This window comes from Periplaneta americana, chromosome 14 (assembly GCF_040183065.1).
Source record: "Periplaneta americana isolate PAMFEO1 chromosome 14, P.americana_PAMFEO1_priV1, whole genome shotgun sequence".
NCBI classification, from domain to species: domain Eukaryota; kingdom Metazoa; phylum Arthropoda; class Insecta; order Blattodea; family Blattidae; genus Periplaneta; species Periplaneta americana.
The window spans coordinates 88,844,625-88,864,276 of record NC_091130.1 but is presented as its reverse complement, the minus strand read 5'-3'; the positions used below and the strand labels follow the sequence as shown (position 1 = coordinate 88,864,276).

The 19,652-nt window shown below is 38.9% G+C and overlaps 1 protein-coding gene across 6 annotated transcripts in view; it reads right to left on the bottom strand.

Annotated features, from left to right (window-relative positions):
* faf (ubiquitin carboxyl-terminal hydrolase-like faf) overlaps positions 1–19,652 on the bottom strand; it is a 607,647-nt gene that overhangs the window by 53,598 nt on the left and 534,397 nt on the right. For all 6 annotated transcript variants that reach the window (XM_069845718.1, XM_069845714.1, XM_069845717.1 and 3 more), the window contains 2 exons: positions 8,085–8,246; positions 7,549–7,649 (listed from right to left, as the gene is read on the bottom strand). In XM_069845718.1, coding sequence (XP_069701819.1) covers positions 7,549–7,649; positions 8,085–8,246 — 263 coding nt within the window. The remainder of the gene's footprint in view (positions 1–7,548; positions 7,650–8,084; positions 8,247–19,652) is intronic.

The following is a 19,652-nucleotide window of genomic DNA, read 5'->3' as shown; positions in this document are numbered from 1 at the left end:
TCAAGGAAATTCTGTACAAACAGTAAAACAGGATTTCTTCTCAATTTGCAATCTTTCCAACGTTACTGGTGCATAGCCTGTAGAGTCATATGAAAATTCAAAGCCCTAGTGGACACTTGAATGAGATGTACTGAAACAGGAAGGGTTAAAGGGTTACTTCTCTATCAATCTGTACTAAGAATCGTTGCATGTTGGCCTGGGTCAGTATTTGATGCCTGTCTTGTGCAAAGTTTGAAAATAATGACTATCCAAAAACACAATATTACCATAGCGACATGCACATATAATAAGCAAATTATTTGTGCCAGCTACGATGGCTCTGTCGTTTTGAATCTTTTCTGTTTAAAGATGGAATAGCTAACGGATCGTTAAATATCACATTTGCAACGATCTATACTCTAAAGACTGGAATAGTTTAAAGGTCTGTTACTTAACAAGAGAATAGCAATTTATGGAAGAGGTTTCTTGCAACCCAGCATTAATCTTTTAAAAATTGTTGCAAACAAAAAATGGGAATCTGATATCATAACAATGAGATCGTTTTATATAGCTTATATAAGATCCAAATTATTATATGGGTGTGAAGTTTGGGGTGGTACATCAAAGAAACATCTGAAGAAAACTACTACATTCCAAAACGCTGCATTAAAACTGTGTTTGGGAGTGCCTAAAACTACCTCAACATATGCAATAGAAATTGAATGTAATGTCCAACCTGTTTGGTTATATACACGTGAGAAAATTCTTAAAGTTCACCTTAAGCTTCAGTCTTCGTCAAGATGTTGTATGTTTTTTCAAATAATGGATCACAACTTCAGCAAGTTTTATAATATACAAATGGAAGATGTTCCTTTAAATGTAATTTGTTTAACGATGGAACAAAATTTAGTTGTCAATGAAACTCCACCATGGATGTGGAAAAGGCCAAAGTGTTATATTAATATCCCTGGCAATTATACTAAGAAGATTAACTCCATATGTACATGAAATTATTGGGGATCATCAGTGTGGTTTTAGGCGCAATAGATCAACTATAGATCAGATATTTTGTATTCGACAGATAATAGAGAAAAAATGGGAGTATAAGGGTACAGTGCATCAGTTATTCATAGATTTCAAAAAGGCATATGACTCAGTTAAGAGAGAAGTTATATATGATATTCTTATTGAATTTGGTATTCCCAAGAAACTAGTTCGATTAATTAAAATGTGTCTCAGTGAGACGTACAGCAGAGTCCGTACAGGACAGTTTCTGTCAGATGCATTTCCAATTCACTGTGGAGTAAAGCAAGGAGATGCACTATCACCTTTACTTTTTAACTTTGCTTTAGAGTATGCCATTAGGAAAGTCCAGGATAATAGAGAGGGTTTGGAATTGAACGGGTTACATCAGCTGCTTGTCTATGTGGGTAACATGAATATGTTAGGAGAAAATCCACAAACGATTAGGGAAAACATGGGAATTTTACTTGAAGCAAGTAAAGAGATAGGTTTGGAAGTAAATCCCGAAAAGACAAAGTATATGATTATGTCTCGTGACGAGAATATTGTACAAACTGGAAATATAAAAATTGAAAATTTATCTTTGGAAGAGGTGGGAAAATTCAAATACCTGAGAGCAACAGTAACAAATATAAATGATACTCAGGAGGAAATTAAACACAGAATAAAAATGGGAAATGCCTGTTATTATTCGGTTGAGAAGCTTTTATCATCCAGTCTGCTGTCAAAAAATCTGAAAGTTAGAATTTATAAAACAGTTATATTACCGGCTGTTCTTTATGGTTGTGAAACTTGGACTCTCACTTTGAGAGAGGAACATAGGTTAAGGGTGTTTGTGAATAAGGTGCTTAGGAAAATATTTGGGGCTAAGAGGGATGAAGTTACAGGAGAATGGAGAAAGTTACACAACGCAGAACTGTGTGCATTGTATTCTTCACCTGACATAATTAGGAACATTAAATCCAGATGTTTGAGATTGGCAGGGCATGTAGCACATATGGGCGAATCCAGAAATGCATATAGTGTGTTAGTTGGAAGGCCAGAGGGAAAAAGACCCCTTTGGGGAGGCCGAGACGTAGATGAAAAAATAATATTAAAATGGATTTGAGGGGATGGGATATGATGATAGAGACTGGATTAATCTTGCTCAGGATAGGGACCAATGGCGGGCTTATGTGGGGGCGGCAATGAACCTGCGGGTTCCTTAAAAGCCAGTAAGTAAGTAAGGCAATTATACTAAGAATGATGCACATGTTTTAAAATCTAGTGCCATGGAACTAATCTGTAATAAATATGAAAATTTTCTTCATATCTATACTGATGGGTCACGGAATCCTGATGATGGACTTTCAGGCGCAAGGAATTATATCCCAAAATATAACGAGAAATATTATATATCATGTTCATCTCCCTCTAGTCTCGAGACAGAACTACTGGCCATAGAGGCAGCTCTTTTACATGTCTCTACCTTATCTGATATACTTGTATGCATTTTCAGTGACTCGAACTCTATGCACAAATTACTATCTTTATACAAAAAATATTAAATAAACTATATCTTCAAAAAGAAATAGTATTCCAATGGATACCTAGTCATTGTGGCATTACTGGAAATGACATTATAGATAATATTGCTAAACAGGCAACATCTTTAGGGCCCAAACCTATGCAAATAACTTCTTTAACCAGCGTATATTCTGCAATTAATTCTCATTTAACAAATTTATGGGTCGAATTATGGCTTTCTTCTGATAAAGGCCAACTACTTCAAAACATTCAAAAGAAACCTAATGATTTACAAATGTTCCGCAACATTCCCAGACACATACAAACTTTCTTGGCAAGAGCCAGGACAGGCCATATTGTCACTCAGAAGTATCTTCTAGGTGATATGGGATATGGAATTCAGTGGTTCCAAGGCAAAACATGATATTTAAATTTTTGTTGAAAATGAGATTTTGCGATAATGTGTGCATCCTGCTGGTATCTTTATTGTGGCAAAAGATAACATGTATATATCTATTATTTTTTTGTCTAATCCATTGTTATGAAACACGATTCCTACGATTTTATAAGGTTGTTCAAATTATATCTGTACATGCTCGCTCTTGAAAAGTGAAAGAAATGACATAGAGGCCTAACATATTTTGCCTTGGAGCCACAGAATTGCTCCTTGGCTTATTACTTTACCATCACTCCACAGCAAAGAGCCTACAATAAATATATACCGGTAACGAAAGAACGTGCGATTATAGAGGTGTTTCGGCCAAGTGAAGCAACAATTTCCAATTCTCCATAGCAAAATAAGAGTTACAATGGAAAGTGTCTTTGATCATATTGTGCTGCCTTATATCGCACGATGTAACTAAACACCTATTTGAAGATTATAAAGTTTCATTACTGTAGGACGAAGTGAAGGAAGATAGAGTAGAATTACCGAACAGGTTGTATCACTCAGACGAGTCATTAGACATGAAATACTAATAATATACAGCGTACACATATAGGCAAATTTATCATCACATTATATTGTTACACATTCATAAGATTTTTTTTTTATTTGTGAAGAGGAAAAGACTTCCTACTTCTCATTTCGGTAACTGATTTAGTGAATAATATGTGGTGTTGTTTCAAAATATTAACAAATGAAGTTTGAAACTGCACACTTTCCTCCTCTATGATCGAAACAAAAGTATATTTACAAATCGAATATGACGAAGACTTGCCTCTGCAAGGAGCTCTAGTCTAAACATTGATAACTTGCACAGCTATGTCTAGACGATAAAATGCGAGTAACAACTCAGAGTCACGAGTGAGATATGTCCAGGAGGGGAAAATATTTATTAATATGAAATTCAGACTAATCACTCACTCGACCCTTTACCACTCACTGAGTTGTCCGATACATCTCACTCACTCTCAAGCAGTTTTATTAATATCTGCCATTGTCGTTCACTAGGAAAAAACACACAGCCACACCTTCTTCTACATTGCTATGGCTGCTATAGTCAATGTAGGATTTGAATTGATAGAACATCTACCCTATTCAATAGATTTAGCCCGAAGTACCTTCAGCCTGTTCCAAAGCTCAAAGAAGAACACATCCATGGAAAGAGATTTTCTATAAATGAAGTCATAAAAGCCGTGAATGAGTGGTTTGCAGAGAATGGGGAAAATTTTTTCCAGAAGGCCATAGAAATGCTAGAGCACCAATGGGACAAACTTATCAACCTTTAGGAGATATGGTGAAAAGTAAGGCAACCTCTTTTACATTTCTTAATAATAAAAAGGTTAGAGATGGAGCAAATTGATCATCTCACGTATATCAGGAGGGCAAACAAACCTACATGACTTACAGAAAAATATAGTATGCAGAATTGTTTTTAATGCTATAATTGCAGAAAGGAAAGAAAGAAATAAACAAGAATGGAGGAAAAACTTAATAATAATTGGTGGTCATGCTTCATGTTTAACAAGTTCTCTGCTGAACTGAACATATATCTTAAGAAATATGTGTATTTATTTAGCCTGACGAGTTACTCTCTTGGTTTGAATTGTAAATTATTTTAAATATAGCGTGTAATTATCTGTCTTATTTGAACTGTTGTATCAGTGAAGCGAGGTGAGTCAGTGAAGTTATGGTTTTACAGTGCAGTGAATAGTTCTGATCAGTGATAATTTATAGCGTCAATGAAATGTGTTCTATAGTGTCAGTTGAAATGTGTTATGGAGTGTCAGTGATATGTGCACTAAAGTGTCAGTGAAATGAGTCATAGTGCCACTACAGTGAGTGAGATGAGAGTTTGACTATTGAAACTTATGTAGGGCCTATACATATGTAGTGTTATTCTCTCTTTTATGACAGTCAGTTCACACTACAGCGCGAGTTTATGACTCCCACACTTAACAGAATCTTAACAGATGCTGCAAGTGACATGTGCTTTCTGTTTCCACTCATTGGTTTTGTTTGGAAAACTTATTTTGGGCCTTTTAAATTTTACGACATAATAGCTGGGATTTTTACAGTGTGGATACTTTCATAGTTGTAGACTGAGGGATATATAAGAAAAGTTTTGGATGTGCATTTGCAGTATCTGAAAGTGTTTAGAAAGCCACAGTTCAGTATTCATCAGTATCCTTGTAGTAAGCATATTTGTGACTAAGAAAACAGTGTCGGGTGAGTTCAGACATCACGTGAATACAAAAGCAAGCCGGGTGGTAGGCAAAGAGGTCATTATGACCTGAAGAAGCTTGAAAAAGCCGTAAAATACATTAAAGAGGGAAAATTATCCTATAAGAAGGCACCTGACCTGTATGAAATTTCAAGATCAACATTGGAAAACAAAGTTAATGCAGGAAACCTGACATGCCTGCTACCCTGCAACTGGAACCTTAAATGTTCATTGTCAAATAATGGTTGAAAAGGAGGGGTCTGTGCTAGAACTGGAAGCATTTGTAGTTGTTAATTATACTTATCAGCAGTTTGTTGGTGTTGTAACTGAAGTGGGGGTAAGGGATGTTGAAGTGAAATTTTTACGTCCATATGGAGACAGTAAATCAGTGTTTGTTTTCCCACAAGAACCTGATGAGGACACCGTAACAAAATATTAAATTGCAAAGTGTTATAAACTCCATCACATGACAAAGAGGAATTTGTTAAAAAAAAAAAAAAGTCACCTAAAATGTGTGTATTTGTAAACAGAGAATAACAATTGAGAGAGTTTGTTCCAGTTTTAACACTGTGTAAAGGTGTAAAGAGTTTTCTTAATTATTTATCAACATCACTTTCATCTATTTTTATTGTTTATTATCAACTTTTACGAATTTTTTTTGTTAAGAAATTACAATGTGATCTGTTCAAGCTGATTATGTTCAGCTTATTGGAGACAAAAATTTTTAATATTAGGAAACGTTTTATCTTCATATGAAGTTTGTGTTTATAAAGGAATAAAGAGAACGTTTTTATGCAAATTATATGTCATTTTAATTTGCAATACTTATGTTTTATAGTCCAATACATTCTTATTATCCCAGCATTAAAAAAAAAAGCATTTTGTCCTAACTCACCTCACAGTGGGACAACTTCAGACATAAATAAGAAACTATTTACAGTCTATACAAAACTAGAAAGGTATTGGACAGTTCTCTCTCTAACACTCAGAAAGGGAGCGACATTGTGAAGTTGTGTAGTAGTGCAGTGCGGGTCTTTGCACTACCTGTTTGCTGTGTCGGAACTAAGCAGCTGACACGAACTCGTAAACTCATAAATTTGTATCATACGGTAGTCTTTGACCAAACTAATACAATGATGATGATGATGATGATGATGATGATGATGATAATAATAATAATAAATGTATGAATGAATGCGAATATGGTACATAGTGTGTACGTGATAATTTCTCTCTATTAATACCTTATGACCATTGATTTTTTTATACTTGAACCTAAATTCTTTAAGGCAGTGTGCAGGGAAGAAACACTGCTGTGGAAAAGATCCGCATCTCGAAGCGAAGTTTGCAGCTTTTTTAATGTAGGATGCTCCTCCTGTCGGTAATATAAATATACATGCCGCCGGATTGCATCCTCTTGAAAAGCATCTAAATTTGTCACCCACTTTTCTACTTTCCTTTTCTTTCCCAGGATTTCAAGTTGGGAAGGTCCATTCTCTTGCTCATTCAATTTAAATTTTTCCTTTCCTATTTTATTGATGGTGTTCTTTCCTATTTTGAGAGCCTCTGCAGTACTATTTACCACCTGTTGTACAGGAATAAGATGCCCGCCATTGTCTCTTCTTTCTCGAAATAGTCCTGCACATTATAAACCAATTCTCTCGCCTAAGTTGTAAGAGGAGCACCTTTTCCGTTACTTCTAGACCTCTTGCTGTCCCTTGTAGCACTCCTTTCTCCCTCTGAGCCCATGGTTTGTTTTGTGCCGCTAACTGCAGGAGTGATATCTTGCGACATTGTATAAGTGAAACACATGGGCACTATAAATCGTGTTACAAATACTCTCACAACTAAATTAAATTTAAAACTAAACTCAAACTAATTCTACCTTCATCAACAACAAAATATCTAAGAAAACAATAGCCATGACAGAACAACAATACTTGCTGTAACACAGTAACGAAGATTCAACACTTCCGAACAAAGCACGTGCTCACTGTGAAACAGTCAGCAATGTCAGTCTGTTGCCATGTCTCTGATTGGCTTGTTTGAGCGGTTGCCATGATGACGCTTAGAAGCTGCAGAACTGTCAATACCTTTCTAGTTTTGTATAGAATGTAGTGTCTGAATGAGTTCAGACACTTTATATTAAATTCTATAAATTGCAGTAATTAATAAGTATTAATAACTAATTAGGGAATATGTTCCTCGGATGTATACCCCACAATTTATGTAATTTCTATATTTATTGCATTTATATAAAAAAAGTGTCTCAAAACGGTCAAAACTCACCCCACTTGATGGTACATTTAACTATAAACTCTAACAAAAATTTCGTCTATTATTTGAGATTTTATGAAGTGCAAAAGGTGCTTACCTCGTACGACCAAACAAAATTTCTGCTGCCTGAGGCTGAATGGGCATTATGTACTCAGGAACAGCTGGATCGCCATAGGGATTGGGAAGAGGCAGCATACCCTATAAGAAGAAAATAAAACCCTTATTATTTGAAACACATAAAACATAATGGGGACATCTTCAATTGGTTTGAAGCAATTTATTTTCATAACAAGTTTTATAAAGAAAAACTCTTCTTGGGTTCTCAGCCAGGTGAGTTGGAGATTAGCTTCCAAGCTTTCGACGGCTAGCTCTGCTGAAGAAGATGGCAGAGCTAGCCGTCGAAAGCTTGGAAGCTAATCTCCAACTTACCTGGCTGAGAACCCGAGAAGAGTTTTTCTACATCAAATGCCGGGAAAGCCTCAAGTCATACAAGTTTTATAAATGCTAAAATCATAAATTTTCAGCTACTGCAGAAGAGAGTGTATACGTAAAATAAAAGTATAGAACCTATAGGAAAGTTCTGAGAATTCCAAGGATGAAACATTCTGTGAACAAATTTGTGATGGAACTCACCTGTTGTGACTGCGAGGACTGAGTTTTCGAGCTAACATCACAGCATCGAATCAACTGGGAAACTACCTGATGAAGTTTGGTCAATTCAGGGTACTGATATTTTATAGGTGGTCCAGGACCTTCATCTAAGGCTACCAACATAAATGTAGCTGGAACATTCAGCTGTAAATATAACACAATTAAATCCAAATTAGAACAACACTTCAAATTTTCCAAAATCAAAAGTAAATCTAGGACTGTTTACTGAACCAGAGCTGTAAGTGGTCACACGATAGAAAATGTCAACTTAATAAAAATACTAAGACTAATTTATCAATAAAGATTAATAAAGGTCTCACAAATAATAGCCCTAAAAGACGATCTTATATCAAAGATCTTTCACAGGAAAGAAAATATTATGAAGCTTCGATGCTTATCACATGTTGTAACCTTTTATAAAATATTGAGAACAATGGCAGAAAGAATAAATTGTATGTTGGCAGCAGTGATATTATTACTTCCATTGTATGAAAAAAATGACTTTCTCTACAACCCTATCTCAAACTATGTAAAGATAGAACAGACAAATATGTGCAAATTGCTGTGGCTTTGGAAATTATGTAAAAATAATGGATTGCAAAGCAGATATCTGGCAAAAAAAATGATTTATTTCAAATTAAGTTCTGTGTTTAGTTGACTAAAGTATTGTACACACCAATTATTGAAAATTGTTATGTAAATAGAACAAACTACAAATCTATCAATGCATGTTAGCATGAACCAGTAAATAGCAAGTCTTAATTTGCTTACTGGATTATATTTATTTCAAATGACATTATATTAATTAAAATATATGGATCATATGAAGAATCTTAATTTGCTTACTGGATTATATTTATTTCAAATGACACTATATTAATTAAAATATATGGATCGTATGCAGAATCTTTAAGGCAGAAAACAGGAAAGATTGGAGAATGCTGAGCTTGCAGTGAAAGACCTGCCCTTTGGCACAAAACTATGAATGAATGAATGAAGGAATGAATCAATCTACTTATTTATAACAATGAACTATTACAAATACAATAAATTCATTTCTTCAAATCAAGATTTCAGGTATAACTCCCTGTAAAGTTGATTTGAATAATTTTCGAGGGAAAAATTGTTCCGGGGCCGGGCATCGAACCCGGAACCTTTGGTTTAACGTACCAACGCTCTACCAACTGAGCTACCCGGGAACTCTACCCGACACCGATGCAATTTTTCCCTCTATATCCACAGACCTAAAAGTGGGCTGACAACCGTCAAGCAACCAACTTCGAGTGCACACTAACTCCGTGTGACTTAAATTGTGGTTTTCTGTTAACGAACAGTAACGTGTATTATGCAAATCAAGATTTCAGGTATAACTCCCTGTAAAGTTGATTTGAATAATTTTCGAGGGAAAAATTGTTCTGGGGCTGGGCATCGAACCCGGGACCTTTGGTTTAACGTACCAACGCTCTACCAACTACTTCTCTGCTCTATATTGTCACTCATTATTGATTTAAAATTTTTTCATTATTGTCACTCGTGAAGTACTCAAACATACAAAATTATGTTTGTGCATTACATTAGTAGTATTTAATTTTAACCCATTAACGCCCGAATTATTTTTATTAAAAAAAAAAAAAAACGAAAATAATATATCTATTTCATAAATTTAATCCATAAGATGCCAAGAATATGTTTTGTTTATTCTGCCGTGTACCAAGTAGCTGAAAATCACCCGGTCTATAAATAGACTGCTGGGCACTTATGATATCTGCATATTAATTTGCAATAAAATAAATATATTTTTTGTGTATTTAATGCAGTATAATCAGAAACATTTACACCAATATAAATAAATTTATTTATGACAGTTTTGGTATTTAATGCAACAATGCAATGCTGCAGCAATAATGAAACACGTTTTATTTGAGTAATATCTGTCTTTAAATCAGCAGTAAAAAAGGTCGAATTTATCAGTGACAGGTTATCATATTTAGTACTTAAGGGTAGATGGTGCAACATCATACTTATAAATGCTCACGCCCCTACCGAAGAGAAAGACGACCATATAAAGGATAGCTTCTATGAGGAATTGGAACATACTTTTGATCAGTTTCCTAGATATCACATGAAAATTTTATTGGGGGATTTCAACGCTAGAGTAGGACGGGAGGATATTTTTAGACCAACTATTCGAAAAGAGAGCCTCCACGTAACTAGTAGTGACAATGGAGTTAGATTAGTCAACTTTGCCACATCGAAAAATTTAATTGCCAGAAGTACAACATTCCCCCATAAGGATATACATAAATATACTTGGACTTCTCCAGATGGATTGACACACAACCAAATAGATCACATCTTGATAGATAAACGGAGACATACTAGTATAGTAGATATTCGAACTTTCAGGGGTGCAGACTGTAATTCTGATCATTATTTGGTAATTGGAGAATTAAGAGAAAGATTGTCAGTAGCCAAGCGAGTAGAGCAACAAGCTAATATTACTAAATTCAATATTTTGAAATTAAAGGACGAGGAAGCTAAGCAAAATTATCAGGTCGAAATTTCGAATAGGTTTCCCACTTTAGAAAGTTCCGACGAAGTTGAGAAAGAATTAGATCTTAATAGCATGTGGGAAAATATCAGAGATAGTATCAAAATTGCAGCTGAGCAGAGCATAGGTTATTATGAAACTAAGAAAAAGAAACCGTGGTTTGATGAAGATTGTTGCATGGTAGTAGAAAGAAGGAAACAGGAAAAATAGAAATTCTTACAGGATCCAGTTGAGGAGAAGAGAGATAATTATTTCAATGAAAGACGGGAAGCAAGTCGTACACTTAGGAATAAAAAGAGAGGTTACTTGAAGGAAAAACTGAATGAGGTAGAAACAAATAGTAAGAATAAAAACATTCGAGATTTATATAAGGGTATAAAGGAATTTAAGAACGGATATCAGCCAAGGGTAAACGTGATCAAGGATGAGAATGGTGACTTGCTTGCAGACTCTCCATCAATTCTAAACAGATGGAAAAACTATTTTGCGCAACTACTAAATGTACATAGGCCAAATAGAAATTATTGGGACGAAATTGAAATACAAACTGCTGAGCCATTTATATCCGAACCCACGCTTTCAGAAGTCGAGATTCCGATAGAAAATCTGAAAAAGTACAAGTCCCCAGGTATCGATCAAATTCCAGCAGAATTAATACAAGAGGGTGGAAGTGCATTATATAGCGAAATTTATAAACTTGTACTTGCTATTTGGGAAAAGGAAATTGTACCAGAACAATGGAAGGAGTCCATAATTGTACCTATTTTTAAGAAGGGGGACAAAACAAACTGTGGTAACTTTTGAGGAATATCACTTTTGTTGACGTCGTACAAAATTTTGCCCAATATTCTTTTGAGAAGATTAAATCCGTATGTAGATGAAATAATTGGGGATCATCAGTGCGGTTTTAGGCATAATAGATCGACTATTGATCAGATTTTTTGTATTCGACAGATAATGGAGAAAAAATGGGAGTATAAGGGTACAGTGCATCAGTTATTCATAGATTTCAAAAAGGCATATGACTCGGTTAAGAGAGATGTATTATATGACATTCTTATTGAATTTGGTATTCCCAAGAAACTAGTTCGATTAATTAAAATGTGTCTCAGTGAAACATACAGCAGAGTCCGTATAGGTCAGTTTCTATCTGATGCTTTTCCAATTCACTGCGGGCTAAAGCAGGGAGATGCACTATCACCTTTACTTTTTAACTTCGCTTTAGAATATGCCATTAGTAAAGTTCAGGATAGCAGACAGGGTTTGGAATTGAATGGGTTACATCAGCTTCTTGTCTACGCGGATGACGTGAATATGTTAGGAGAAAATACACAAATGATTAGGAAAAACACGGAAATTTTACTTGAAGCAAGTAAAGCGATTGGTTTGGAAGTAAATCCCGAAAAGACAAAGTTTATGATTGTGTCTCGTGACCAGAATATTGTACGAAATGGAAATATAAAAATTGGAGATTTACCCTTCGAAGAGGTGGAAAAATTCAAATATCTTGGAGCAACAGTAACAAATATAAATGACACTCGGGAGGAAATTAAACACAGAATAAATATGGGAAATGCCTGTTATTATTCGGTTGAGAAGCTTTTATCATCCAGTCTGCTGTCAAAAAATCTGAAAGTTAGAATTTATAAAACAGTTGTATTATTGGTTGTTCTGTATGGTTGTGAAACTTGGACTCTCACTCTGAGAGAGGAACGTAGGTTAAGGGTGTTTGAGAATAAGGTGCTTAGGAAAATATTTGGGGCTAAGCAGGATGAAGTTACAGGAGAATGGAGAAGTTACACAATGCAGAACTGCAAGCATTGTACTCTTCACCTGACATAATTAGGAACATTAAATCCAGACGTTTGAGATGGGCAGGGCATGTAGCACGTATGGGCGAATCCAGAAATGCATATAAAGTGTTAGTTGGGAGACCGGAGGGAAAAAGACCTTTAGGGAGGCCGAGACATAGATGGGAGGATAATATTAAAATGGATTTGAGGGAGGTGGGATATGATGACAGAGACTGGATTAATCTTGCACAGGATAGGGACTGATGGCGGGCTTATGTGAGGGCGGCAATGAACCTTCAGGTTCCTTAAAAGCCATTTGTATGTAAGTAAGTAATATCTGTCTTTACTGAGTGTGGTAAGGCTCAAAGCATCTTTGTCAGAGAGTTACATCACACTTCTTGCAGAATGTCACTGTTCTGCATTTACACCATTCCATCCGGCAGTGTTTCTGAGAGGGTCGTTTTGCCATGAAATGACCTCTACTGTCTATCCTCATACCAAATTTCACTCCTCGAGGTGATGAAATAGGGCGCTCCATTCTCTTGCAGCTCGAAAACATCTAGAGATATTGAACAGCCAAGCATCATCGGAATTCAAGTAGGTCCAGAGAGTCTCGTCCATATATTTCTCTGTAGAAATCCAACCATATACTATAACCATATCCAGCATTCTGACAAAGAGTTCTCAGTACCACTTTTGTCCATGGATTGAAGTGGCATATTTCCCTGCTAACCAATCATGATGGTCCACTCCACCCATGTACTTACCGTATTTCTTTATGACCTGTGAAGTAACGGTTAGTGAATCTGGCCACGAAACCAGGTGGCCTGGGTTAGATTCCGGTCGGGGCAAGTTACCTGGTTGAGATTTTTCCGGAGTTTTCTCTCAACCCAATATAAGTAAATGCTGGGTAACTTTTGGTGCTGGACCCCGGACTCATTTCACTGGCATTATTATCTTCATCTCATACAGACGCTAAATAACCTAAGTTGTTGATAAAGCGTCATAAAATAACCTACAAAAAAAATATGACCTGTGGTTGCTGCACACTTATATTTTGTCTTACATTTCTGTCACACCTGCTTGCAGAAGTCCCTACATCAAAGTTTGATCCTACAGGTACACATCTGTTGTCATCCCACTTCACGAACACAATTTCACTATTAGTGTCAAATGTATAATCGTAGGACTCTCGTACTGCATTCTGTAGTAATTTCGTATCCTGAAGAGTAAAGGCATCCATTCTGTTTTCTCTCACAGTTTCTGTAACCCGGAAACCAAGATCCTGAAGGTGGAGCAAAAGGTCTCTACTTATAAAAAAAATTATCAAATTGTGTGTCGTGAGCATGAGGATGTACAATGCAATCGAGCACATTCAGCACAACTCTGCTGCCTAAGACTAAGTGCCGGTCAAGGTGGGTTCCACCAAGTCGGTGACCGGGGGGTGCAATGGCGGCTCTCATGCTCTTCTTTTCGGCCATTTTTCGTCTTATCACCAACCACCCCTTTTCGTTCTCTCTTCTTTTTTATCATTCTATTTCTCTCCGCCGACCGCCATTGCATGCGGAATGCCCACCACATCATCACAGCCATTTTCACCTCTTCATCCCCGCTGTAAGTTTCTGCCACGTCCGCCACCATGACGGGATTTCTTAAGAATGCCTGGTGAGGCTATATTATTCTTCCTCTTCTAGTCCATTATATTCATTCTTAGGTTAAGGTTCTTAGGCTTATAACTCCCGTCTCACCAGCGGGGATCTTTCCTATCTCCGTAGTCCTGTCCCACGGTTTCGAGCGTGACTTCCAACTTGTGTGGCCCGACAGGGCGCCCAGCAACGAAGCAATAGTGGGCCCTTCATACTGCCCCTATATGCAAGTTTAGGTGCCGAACCCGAACCAGACGTCAAGTACACTCACGTAGAGCCCCCCCAGGGGGTCCGGGGCGATTTAGACGTCCCAGTGATCGACTCTGCTCGCCGGGACGGATATATCGCTCCGACGTGTTACCGCTGACTTATGGGTGTCGCAGTGTAATCAACCACAAGTCCCCTGAAGCTGCATGCGATCTTGGATTGCTCCGGCTTTGGGAGATGGGTCGGAGTTAGCCGAGTAATCTGGTGGTTGTGTTCAGTGGAGAGTGGGGAGCCACGGACGGTTATTCCCTTGGTAGGGGCATAAAACTGCGACACGCCTCTGGTGCAGAACTTGCCGTTAGGTATGTAATGTCCAGTTTGAAGGGTAACTTGCGTGAAGTGGGTTGCTTGGGATCGGGCTGTGGGGAGGGGGGGGGTCCCCACGGCCGGCACAGACCGCTAAGAATATTTCGGTGTCTTTTTCTTTCGCCCCCCCCCCCCGGTGGCAGGCTGATGCCGACGGTTCCGTAGGGGGGGGGCAGTTCAAAATGTCCTCGCGCTCCAACCTTCCTTCAACTCAACAAACTAGTAATTCAAAGAAACGGAGAGTGGTTGATGCCATTATGATTAATCCCGACTTAGTAAAGATTGTTGTGCTGCCTGCGAGATATCTCAACATGACCCTTGACAGCACCGAAAAGACGATGACGAACATCAGCCCGTTCTACATCAAGCGCGCCCTCGATCAGTTGGTAGGATAGGTCAAAATGCAACTCGCCTCAGAAATAGAAACATTAAATCCGAAACAGAGTGAGGCTCTATTTGAGGCGAAGTTGTTAGGATCGTATCCTATTAAGGTTGAACGTCACTCCTCACTCAACAGCACATGAGGAGTCATTCGTACGGAAGCTCTAGATGGTTTATCTGACGAAGAAATTCAACTAGAGTAAGTGGAACAGTCTGTTTCCAAAGCTTACCGACTAACTGGTAAGAAGGATGGACAGACGTTCCCTCTGCGTACAATTTTCTTGACTTTCGAAGTTCCGTCTCTGCCAGAGTTTACCTACGTCAGGTATGAACGTGTTCCTGTCCGTGCGTATGTGCTGAACCCTATGAGGTGCTTCCGCTGCCAGCGGTTTGGACATACGCAAAAGCGTTGTACAAATACCACCGTTTGTGCAAAGTGTGGCGAGTCTGATCATGGTGACTCCCCATGTTCTCACGCTGACCATTGTGTCAATTGTGACGGAGACCATGCATCAAACTCAAAAGTCTGCCCGAGATACACTGAGGAGAAAGAAATACAGGAACTTCATGTGGAACAAAATCTTACCTTTTTCGAGGCGCGGAAGAAATATTACAATGACAAAAAGAAAACTAACAAACCTACGTATGCATCAGTCGTTAATAAATCAATCCAAGGTACTGATGCATCGACACAAATGCCACCTCTCACAGCCGCTACAGTTTCTGGAAAAGTCGAATCCTCGACACAAACATTTGTCGATTGCGCCACCCAGACAGAGACAGATGATAGCTGTGGCCTTACTATCCGGCTGTATGTCCGTCAGCCTCTTCCGGAGATGGCGAGTACAAGCAACTCGAAACCTGACAGGAGGTCTCGATGTTGCACAACCCGATCAGAGGACAAATCTCGATCTCGATCCCGATCTGGAGACCGCCGTACGGAGAGCAAATCGCCACAGCCTATCAGTAAGCAGTCTGGAAAACCGAGTGGCGTCAAAGAAAGGAAGAAGAACCGATTCCCTGTGAAACCGCCATGAAACTGTTATGTCCACAGATATAATACAATGGAACGTGAACGGTGTTCGCAGCAGCTATGCAGAACTACAGCAACTGGTCTATCATGAACAACCTTCAGTTGTCTGTCTTCAGGAAACACACCTCCTGGTCGAACATTCTCTGAGTCTTCGGGACTACAAAGTCTACCGGTATGATCATCTAGCTGGTGTACGAGCTAATGGAGGGTGTGCTATCCTGACTAGAGACAATATACATTCCTCTGCCTTTGATATTCGTAGCCATCACCAACTTACAGCTGTCAGAGTAACCTTACCATCTATCTCCTTTACAGTCGCTTCTATATACTTTCCTCCCGATTTACCATTCACAGAACAAGATTTGCAGATTATTGCCGCACAACTGCCCGCCCCATTTCTTCTTCTCAGGGATTTCAATGCTTCTCACCATAACTGGGGCTCGAATACAGATGATGACAGAGGACGAAAAATAGTAGAAGTTTGTTCCCGCCTGAATCTTATTGTCCTTAACACAGGCGAGGCCACCCATCTATCAATGGCCCATGGTACATACTCCATTATAGACCTCTCCTTTTGTAGCCCAGTTTTGTCTACGCACTTGGAATGGTCGGTCATCCGTGATCTACATGGTAGCGACCACTTCCCTCTTCGAGTGCGTCTTTCCGCGATACGTCATGCGGAATCTCGTTCTCCTAACTGGGTTATGAAGGAGGTGGACTGGGTTGGATTTTCGAAGTCCTTGAGATTCACTGAACGTGAATATGACACTGTGGATTCCATGGTTGAGGAATTCTCAAAGAAGGTGATTGAGGCTGCCGAACTGAATATCCCCCGGTCATCCTGTAGACCAAGACGCATTCCTGTGCCTTGGTGGACAGAAGCGTGCAAGGAAGCTATCCGCGAACGGAAACGTGCCCTTCACCTCTTCGATCATCATCCAACCCAAGATAATTTTGTCCAGTATAAACGTCTCCGTGCTCGAGCACGTCGTATTATCTCGGACGCGAAAAAGGCGTCCTGGACAAAATATGTATCATTTTTAACGAAGAATGTCCCAGCTAAGGTAGTCTGGGACAAAGTCCGTCGCGTAATGGGAAAATGTAGTTCTGTTATTCTGGGTCTTCTTAATAACGGAGATATAACTACAGATCCCGTAGAAATAGTTGAGCTACTAGCTACTTCTTTTGCCCATGTAAGTAGCTCAGCACATTATGACCAGCATTTTTAACACACAAAAGAGCTGCAGAAGAACAAAATGTGTGTTTTACCTCTAATAATATGACACCATATAATGCACCGTTCACGTCCACTGAACTGCAGGCGGCACTTGAGAAATCCCCTGACACCTCCCCAGGTCCCGACAATATCCATAATCGAATGCTACGCAATTTACCACCAGCTGGTAAGTCCTTCCTCTTAGATATATATATATATATATATATATATATATATATATATATATATATATAGATATATATAAAACAGAATTTGGACTGAAGAGACCTTTCCTTCTTCTTGGCGATTGGCCATAGTAATTCTAGTCCAAAAAACTGGGAAGGACCCATCGTTGCCTATTAATTACCGACCTATTTGTCTAACGAGTTGCGTGTGTAAGGTTATGGAGAAAATGATCAGTAAACGCCTTCTGTGGCTACTCGAATCGGAAAACCGATTATCCGGGATTCAATGTGGTTTTCGTAGGCACAGATCTACTATAGATCATCTAGCCCGGCTGGAAGGTGCCATTAGGGATGCTTTCCTGAAGAAGGAACATCTAGTGGCCGTCTTCTTTTGACCTGGAAAAGACCTACGATACCACTTGGCGGTATGGAATCCTTCGAACTCTCCACAACTGGGGTCTTTGTGGAAGTCTCCCATCTTTTATTGCCAACTTTATGGCGGAGCGGTATTTCCGAGTTCGCATAGGTACCACACTTTCTACTGCTCATCTTCAAGAAAATGGCGTTCCGCAGGGGTCTGTATTGAGTGTGCTTCTATTTTCCATTGCGATTAATAGTATAGCCGACAGCATAGGCCACCGAGTATCGGCTCTTCTACACGTGGATGATTTTAGTTTGTATTATAGTTCGAGATATCTGCCATCTATCGGACGACAAATACAACTTGCCATCAACGTATTGTCTGACTGGGCTCGTCGCAATGGTTTCAAGTTCTCCACTCAGAAGACGCAATGCATTCATTTTTATAATCAACGTGGATTACATCCCCACCCTGATCTACGTCTCGACGGAGTGGATCTACGATATACAGACATTGCGAAATTTTTGGGACTCATCTTTGATTATAAGCTATCTTGGGAGGCACATATACGGGACTTACGACGGCGATGCGAAAAATCCTTAAATATACTTCGCCTATTGTCAGGGGTACGCTGGGGTGCAGACCGAACAGTTCTTTTACGCTTGTATTGTGTACTTATACTTTCAAGACTTCATTATGGATGTTTTATTTATGGCTCGGCAAGACAATCGAAACTTCGAATATTAAGACGCAGTACACCACCAAGGTCTGAGACTCGCAACGGGAGCCTTCCGAACTAGTCAAGTAGAGAGTCTCTACTGCGAGTCTGGGGAATTTTCTCTGTATCAGCGACGAAACATTTTGTTGTGCGCATACAGGCTAAAAGTGCTCACTCAGCCTGAGCACAATACATTCGATAGCTTTCATTACTCCCCGTTTGCTTACCGGTACAGAGAGAACCCTCGGCGTTCTCGTTCAGCTGCTGTCCAGTTTCGTGACATTCTCTCTGATCTGGACATCACACTCCCAACAATTATGGGAATTCAATACCCTCCCACTCCGCCGTGGATTATGATTCGTCTCCTATTTGATTTATGCCTGAGCCAAAGTTTTAAATTCTTTACACCCTCTTTTATTTATCGTCAACGTTTTAATGAATTGCTATCACAATTCCCAGATTTTAGCCTAATTTTTACTGATGGATACCGTGTTAATGATTGTGTAGGTTGCTCCTTCATCGCAAACGGTCAAACATACAAGTTTAAGATGACGTCATATACCAGTGTTTTTAGTGCGGAGTTATATGCTGTCTACCGGGCATTATTGTTTTTAATCACGGAACCTCGGGGCAGATATCTTATCTGCTCCGATTCTTTAAGCGCCATTCAGTCTCTACAGTCCTTCTACTCTGACGATCCTCTTATTCTACGAACCCAGGCTCTTTTCCACTCACTCCTGTCGAAGGGTTCCGAAGTCGGAGTAGTGTGGATCACGGGCCATGTTGGGATTCCAGGAAATCAGGAGGTAGATGCTGCAGCCAAGGACGCAGCATTGAATGGTACACCGGTGTATTATCGTGAGAGGTGGCGAGACGTCTTCAACAATTTGAAACATTTAATCTGGCGGCAATGGGAGGAAGAATGGTCTGCACAACAAGGGAATAAATTACGAATGATAAAGGAAAGTGTTCGGGAATGGGATTCGTCTACAAGAGCGTCACGACGCGAAGAAGTTTTAGTTACGCGGTTGAGAATTGGCCACTGCCGTTTTACACATGGCCATCTTTTAAATGGTGAACCTCCTCCGGTGTG